This window comes from Drosophila montana, unplaced genomic scaffold (assembly GCF_035044405.1).
Source record: "Drosophila montana isolate Dmon_TW-CO22-7 unplaced genomic scaffold, ASM3504440v1 contig_2481_1, whole genome shotgun sequence".
NCBI lineage: Eukaryota > Metazoa > Arthropoda > Insecta > Diptera > Drosophilidae > Drosophila > Drosophila montana.
This window is the reverse complement of record NW_026997351.1, coordinates 1,395,071-1,402,113: the sequence shown is the minus strand read 5'-3', so window position 1 is coordinate 1,402,113 and position 7,043 is coordinate 1,395,071. Positions and strand designations below refer to the sequence as shown.

Genomic DNA, 7,043 nt, shown 5'->3' with positions numbered 1-7,043 from the left:
TTATTGTTATTGCTTGAACTAGCAATGCACTGGAGAACCAGTTTATATGTATATATAATTTATAAGTGTCTACATCTGAATATGCTACAGGTACAAGCTATATACATATATAATATATGCATTTTCTTAGACCTAATAATATACATATATAAATAAATGTATATAATAATATTATATATAATATAATAATACAATATATATATTATATATAATATAATTATATAATATATATATACATATATGTATATATTTATATATTTAACGCTAACAAATAAACTAATCACATTTGGAAAGCTGCTTCTTGCTGCATCGCAGTGGAAACACTTTGAAATTGAATTCATTTTCGCATCCTTGGCTGTCTTTTCTGCTGCTGTTGTTGTTGTTGTTGTTGTTGTTGGTATTGTTGTTGCTCCACAAAGTGCACGAGCCGTGTATCCAGCAGACTCGTAAAATACATTGCCTCTGCATTGCATTTGCTACCGGTGGGCGTGGCAATGGCCAGCACACAACGGCTGCCGCTGGGACGTCGCAAATGGAGCACGCTGCCAACAACAGCCGGACATGGAGCACATGAGCTGGCATTGCTGGCGCTCAGCGCGGCGACATCACGTGGCGCCAGGCACAGATGCGACGACGGCAAATCCTGAACCGCAGACAATTTGCCAATGTCCCTGCACGCATCCGAGTTCAGCAGGCGCATGGGCAGCTCATAGAGCGGACAATCGCTGCCTAGAGCAGGAGCAGGAGCAGGAGTAGGAGCAGCAGTAGAAGTGGAAGAAGAAGATGAAGTTATTCAGCATTGGAGCTAGTCGAGTAAGGGTTAAGCCTTACCATTGCCCATGCCCCACGCGCTGGCCAGCAGCTGTCCGCTGACCTGCAGGCGCATCAGCTCGAACTGGCTGCAGATGGGCGCCAGACTGACATGCGGAGCCTTCGCCTGATCCACTGGCATTGAATGGGCCAAGCGCAGCAGCGCCAAGTCCTGACGATACATGTCCACGCGCTGCCAAAGCAGAGCAACCACACATGAGCAAGAGCGAGAGGGAAGAGTAAGCAAGACAGAGAGAGAGAGCGACTACTTACTGCAATATCAACCAGATAGTCCTCATCCACATCCACATCGCGCATATCCGCCACACCGAAGACCCCATGACTGGCATGCCCACAGCCAGCGGCGCTGAGCAGCAGCTGCGGCGTCAGGGCCAGCGCCGTGCAGCGATGCACATGTCCATCGAAGGCGGCATTCGGATACGCAAGCGCAGCCAGATGCGTGTAATGCGGCAGGAGCTCGACTGCCTTGGCTATGGCCGCCGCATCATCGTCAGCTGTGCCCAAGCGCGTTTCGGTGCCCACCTGAACAATCGGATGCAGCGGCAGATTGGTGGGGCAGCAGATGATCTCCTCGACGGTGCCGTCGCGACACGTTTGCACGTCCTCATCGCGCAGCCGGCGCTGCTGCAGCAGCGGCACCAGGCTCTGGCAATCGGAGACGGCCTCACATTTACCCTGGTAGAGCGGCGTCTGGCATGCGGCGCCCGTCGTCGTGACTCTGTCCGGAAATACAATGCTAGACGAGCCAACTGGCACTGGTGTGGTCACCAAGCGCGCCAAGTACTCGCGATCGGTCCTAAATATGTTCAGCCAGGACGGCGTCGTGGCTTGGGTATCGTTGTCCCTGCTGTCGCTGGGCGAGAAGCGCAGATTCGTGCTGTTGCCGGCTTCGCGGGGACAGCATATATTCTCGCCGGTCGTAGAATAGCCACAGTTGAGCACCGCATCCGCTGACAGCCGGCCACTCTCGATGAACTGTGCCAGCGTCGAGCACTGGTCGGCCGGCTGGCAGCTGCTCAGATAGTCGCGTGTCGGACAGGGATCAGCGACTGCAATATCAAAGCACACACACACACACACACACATATATATATACATATGTACAAGGCTCTGGTTGAGATTGAGTCTACGCACCCTGGAGGCTGTAGTAGCCGCAGCAGCAGCTGCTTAAACAGAGCCAAAGCAGCGATGATAACACAACGGCAATACGTAGCATGGCCGATCCGACAACGAACTGGACAGGCGCGTCGCTCGCGCTCAACTGGCCGCTCTCCCACTGCCCAAGCGACGCTGGCAGCAGCCGACGCCGACGCCGACAGCAGCGGAGCAGCATCGAAGTGAGGAAGTGTCTGAGCGCCAGCTCTTCCGAGTTTTATTTAGATGCAAGAGAAACACATTTAACAATCATTTGTTTTCTTACCGAGCCAGGTGTGAATCAGGCCGTGGGAGTTAGGCTAGTCAGAGGAACTACATATCAGTTAAGCACAAATTGCTTGAGAATTGCTAATTTGTTTTTGATTTTTTTTTTCAAAATTCAAGCTGGCAATTTTTGAGAGTTGAGATTAATCACGTCTAATAATAATTATTACCCATCATTAATATTATTATAAATTACTAATAACAAGCACTTAATAAATGCAAGAGAATATTAACAGTTTTTGTCGCCGGTTCCAATCCGAAATTCCAAATTATTTTTTACTTAGAACCGAACCATAAATCTATCCACTCCCAATAACAAAAATAGACCCCCATTATTGCATATAGTTGTATATATGTAGGTATATAGACCCATTTTTGATAGAAGTCAAATTTTGGGTGGAGATCCAATTTAGCCTTGCCTTATTCTCAGTAGAACGCGCAGTTATACAATTAAAATTCAATTGATTCATTTTGGTTAACATGTAAACATTTGATGTGGAAAAACTGGTTCAAAAACTGAACCTCAGGGCAGGCAGTTGATCCGATCCACCTATTATATTGAGCCAAATATACATATATATATTATATATATAGTATATAGTATATATACATATATTACATTTTATATATATATATGCTTAAGTACAAGAGAACTCGCATGGGCTTAGATCTTTAGTTCTCTGCTAGCGCCCTCTCTCTCTGTCTCTCTCTCTCTCTGAACTGCTCCAACTTGTATTATCTACAATCGATGCATCAAAACATTTATAAACGTGCCCGATTTCATAATCAAAAACGCACCCTAACCCAGTCAGATAATTATGTCAATCATTTTTTTAGTCAGACCACATTGTTAATCGCTTCTACGCAATTTATATAGATGTCGGGAGTAAAGTCCATTCAGCTTAGGTGTTGCCCGCCTCTGTCCAGTTTCTAAAGTAATTTATTTTTATTATGTGATATTATCCAATGAAACTATTGATTTTGTAAGTGATTGCCAAAAGATTGTCCCGGCTTCGCTCTGGCTCGCTGTCACATATAATGATCGGGATTCCAGTCTGGGGGCTGCGCATGATCGGGATTTGGGGCACCCTGGCCGGGTATGTTTGGTCGTGGGGGGACCGGGTTACGTGGAAAAGGGAATAGATTACCGATACCGCCGGCGAGTGGATCCAGATCGCTGCGTCCAACATCGGGCAAATTGTATGGATTTGGTTCGAAATTGTGCGGCATATATGCTGGCGGACGTCGCGGCTCATCGGCCAGGAGATTTGTGGTCTGCGCGGGCGTCTGGCTGGTCCGTTGCGGTACGGTTATTTCCCGGGCATTTGCCGCAAATACCGGATCGCACAGCTCGCGGCGAAAGCGTTCAACAATGGCGCCAGCCGTTGGCATTGTTTTTGCAATACTACCCCGCAGATCGGCCACAAGGGAGTCCGGGGTAACGCACAGATTGGACACGTTCTTGGTGTTCACATCCAGCAAATTGACAATCAATGCATCCTCAGTTATATGGGCCAGCAGCAAATAGAGCACCTTATTGTGCACATATCTCAGCGAGTACTTGGAACTATCCCCATTCCATTGATCTGGCAGCAGTTCGCTTCCAGCCTCATCCACCGGCAGGCTCTTATCATCCCCTATGCCCACGCAACGAAAATTACAATGCTTGGTCAGCAGAAAGTGGGCGAGGACCATTAAGACATCCGCCTTCTTGCCAATCCGGCTCTCCACCGTTTTGAATAGCAAATCCCAGCCGTAAAAGAAGTCCGAATTTAGGGATTCCGCAGCTGGTGTTGTGTTTGGATTCGGCACATTCATTTCGTTCAGGAATTTTGGATATTATCAAGGATGAGACTTCAAATAAACTGAAACATATCTCACAGTAGTCTAAATGCTGTGCAAATGCTCGGACATACGAATACAAAGTACAGAAATTCAATGGAAAAAAAACAAAACAAGTAAGACAACCTGTACCCTGAACCATCTTCTTCCAACAGGCGATAGGTATAAAATGAAAGATACTTGATATATATGTATATATACTATTCTAGAAGCTACATGTCAAGTTTGGTGATTTTACCTCTTATTATTTACCAAAATTGCTCAAAAAACAGGATTTCGATATCGATTTTTATCGATTACTTGGAAACGGGGCAAGTAATCGAATATCGGAAACAAAAATATTTATTTATAAAATGTGATAAAGAAATTCCGTTTAATTTTAACTTGTCCGAAAGGTGACTCTTGCATTTCCCGCCTGGATTCTGGGCAGTTCTTCTTCGCCGCCCCTGCCCACGATTCTGGTGTAATAAATCGGATCGCTGTTCACGATGCAATCGTTGGTGGTGGGCGTGGCAATGCCCGCCACACAGAAACTGCCGTCCGCTCGCTCCACATGGAGCACACTGGTGCTGGCCGTCAGGCATTTGGTGCAGCCATCGCCCTGGCCGCCATGGGAAGCGTTCGGCTGTGGCACCAAGCACATATGCGTCCTGGATGTATCGATGCCTGACACCTGACGCTTGAGCTCCACTTTGGTGCAGTCGTTGAATCTCTCAAGGCGCGTCTTGAACAGGGCGCAATTGGAGTCTATCAACATAAGATAGATAAGAGATCAAATGGAGAACTTAGAGCTTCAGCTATTCATATCAATGCCAACCATGATTCTGAGCAAAGCCCACGGCGTATAACTTTGGATCTCCCTCCAGCTCGGTCTTATTACAAATCGTAGCCAAGCTCACATTTGCCATTTTTTGTTGACTTAGATCAATCGAGCTGAAAAGCTTGAAGACCGCCAGATCGTTCTTATAGTGGACGTTTGCCTGTAATGGGATTGAAGCGACTTTTGTCAACGTTTCGGATGCTCTGAGTGCCCTTAAAGTGCTCCAGCCTGAAGTGCCGAACTATGGAATACCCTTTCTTCTACGTAAAAAGTAATATTGAAAAACTTCAGAGTTTACAGTCAAATCTATACAACATTTTCAGGGACTAAATATGTGTATAGAACAAGGCGCAATGAATCGTATATGATATTAAGAAAATTGCGGGAGATATCGAACCTTGTTCTGCGTATGCATTAAACTCCGCGAGAATAGCTCTCTAACTTGTAATACTTCTAACTCCAATCGTTTCCGAGTTTTACTAATGGACATATAGTTCGTTGTGCTGATTAAAAATATTTGCTACTTTCATTTACACAAGACGTATTCCCACTTTTAACCCACTTCAAAGGAGACTGGAGAAGAAAGAAAGAACAGCTAAAGGCAGGTAGAGGAGGGGCCAATCGATTCAGGGGGCACGATCCGATCGTCTGTTCACGCACACCCAGAATATTTACACTTTATGGAAACCCTTGTGTTCTTTTCCAGCTGATACAAGGCACAGTAAGTGATAAAAACGGAAACTGAAACTAAAAGTACCGTAAGCTCAAACTCTAGCTCCGAACCAAGGGAGATCCTTGGGTCTGTAACACCCACTAGGACTCTGTTGGGCTTCTCATATATTTTTGCGCCCAGGCATTTGGTTGTCGCCAGCAATTGGGTCGGCGACAGGATAATCGCCGTGCAGCGGTACACAATTTCGTATAGGTTATCTGCATAGTAACCGAGGGACGCCAGATGATTAAAGCTCAGTCTATTATTGTCTCTGCAGAATGGAAAAGAATGACACATAAAAGCATTTCTTTAAAATGGGAAGAGAAGTGACATACGTGGGCGCCGATGTAGCGCTTGAGACTTTCACGCCGTGAAACTCATCGGGACAGCAAAACATCTCCGAGGAGCGAGCGTTGATGAAACCGCAGCTGGGTATTTCAGTTAATTTCAAAACCTTTTCCTCGATATACACGGACAATGTTGGACAGTTTCTGGCTAGCCTACAATGGCTCTTGGGATAATTTGTTGTAGTCCAGGTGCATAGATCGCCCTCTGCTTTTACATAATGGAGCTCAGAAAGAAATGCACACAAGAACTAATATGCCCAGACTCACCTCGTCTCCTTGGCCAGCCCGCACTGCCAGCGCCTGCAATTAACGCGAGCAGCCCTATAAAAGTCAACATTTGGGATGTGGCGATAATGTACATTATGTTTACAGTAAAAGCGGTCGCGCGAAACTGAGCTGAAAACATCGACTAATCTGCGTTTTAAGCAGCATCAATATATATATATATATGTACATAAGTTAACAGAGGCCAACGACACCAGCTCCAGATGCTGATACAGCACTGGGCCGGATGTTCCTACGAGCTAACAGGGGTCAGCAAAATGCAATATAACACCAGCCGCAGATGCTGACATAGCTCTGGGCCGGATGTTCTTGCACGACGGCATGGCACGAGGCGCAAGCTAAGCATTCTAGCGGCCGTTGTGAAAGCACACAATAGCTTAGGTATTTTTGATCAATCTTTTGTACATTTAGTTTTTAATTCGACTTTCACTGAGGCACATCGGCCTAGCGACTTCGTGTATAATTTAACTCACTCAATACGGCGAGTCGGCCTAGTGTTTTATAAATCATTGTCAAAATAAAGTTCTATCAAAATAATCCGCGAGGACTTATTATTTAAATCCGAATTTATATGTATATGTATTATAAAATATTTATATATTCCTTATCGTACAAACGCGAATACAGCTATTATCATCATCGTGAAATCTCGCATTCTTTCAAATCCTTATCGCTAGCGCCCTCTCTCTCTCTCCCTCTCTCGCTCCCTCTCTCTCTCTCACTCTCTCTCTATCACTCTTTCTCACTCTCATTCAATTCATTTTAAGATTAATCAAAAATAAAAATG

At 45.6% G+C, this 7,043-nt stretch overlaps 3 protein-coding genes across 3 annotated transcripts; all 3 read right to left on the bottom strand.

Moving 5' to 3' along the window:
* On the bottom strand, positions 1-2,179 carry LOC135428385 (uncharacterized). Its single transcript, XM_064682348.1, has 4 exons — positions 1,966-2,179; positions 1,084-1,880; positions 832-1,003; positions 1-729 (listed from the first exon to the last, which is right to left on the bottom strand). The coding sequence occupies exons 1-4, from the start codon at positions 2,162-2,164 to the stop codon at positions 338-340; spliced, it is 1,560 nt and encodes a 519-aa protein (XP_064538418.1). The 5' UTR covers positions 2,165-2,179; the 3' UTR covers positions 1-337.
* Positions 2,180-3,172: 993 nt separating this feature from the next.
* On the bottom strand, positions 3,173-4,142 carry LOC135428471 (proteasome inhibitor PI31 subunit-like). Its single transcript, XM_064682514.1, has one exon. The coding sequence runs from the start codon at positions 4,066-4,068 to the stop codon at positions 3,280-3,282; it is 789 nt and encodes a 262-aa protein (XP_064538584.1). The 5' UTR covers positions 4,069-4,142; the 3' UTR covers positions 3,173-3,279.
* Positions 4,143-4,366: 224 nt separating this feature from the next.
* Positions 4,367-6,373, bottom strand: LOC135428470 (uncharacterized). The gene is made up of 5 exons (XM_064682513.1): positions 6,239-6,373; positions 5,960-6,179; positions 5,670-5,895; positions 4,910-5,072; positions 4,367-4,839 (listed from the first exon to the last, which is right to left on the bottom strand). The coding sequence occupies exons 1-5, from the start codon at positions 6,330-6,332 to the stop codon at positions 4,472-4,474; spliced, it is 1,071 nt and encodes a 356-aa protein (XP_064538583.1). The 5' UTR covers positions 6,333-6,373; the 3' UTR covers positions 4,367-4,471.
* Between the last annotated feature and the right edge of the window lie 670 nt (positions 6,374-7,043).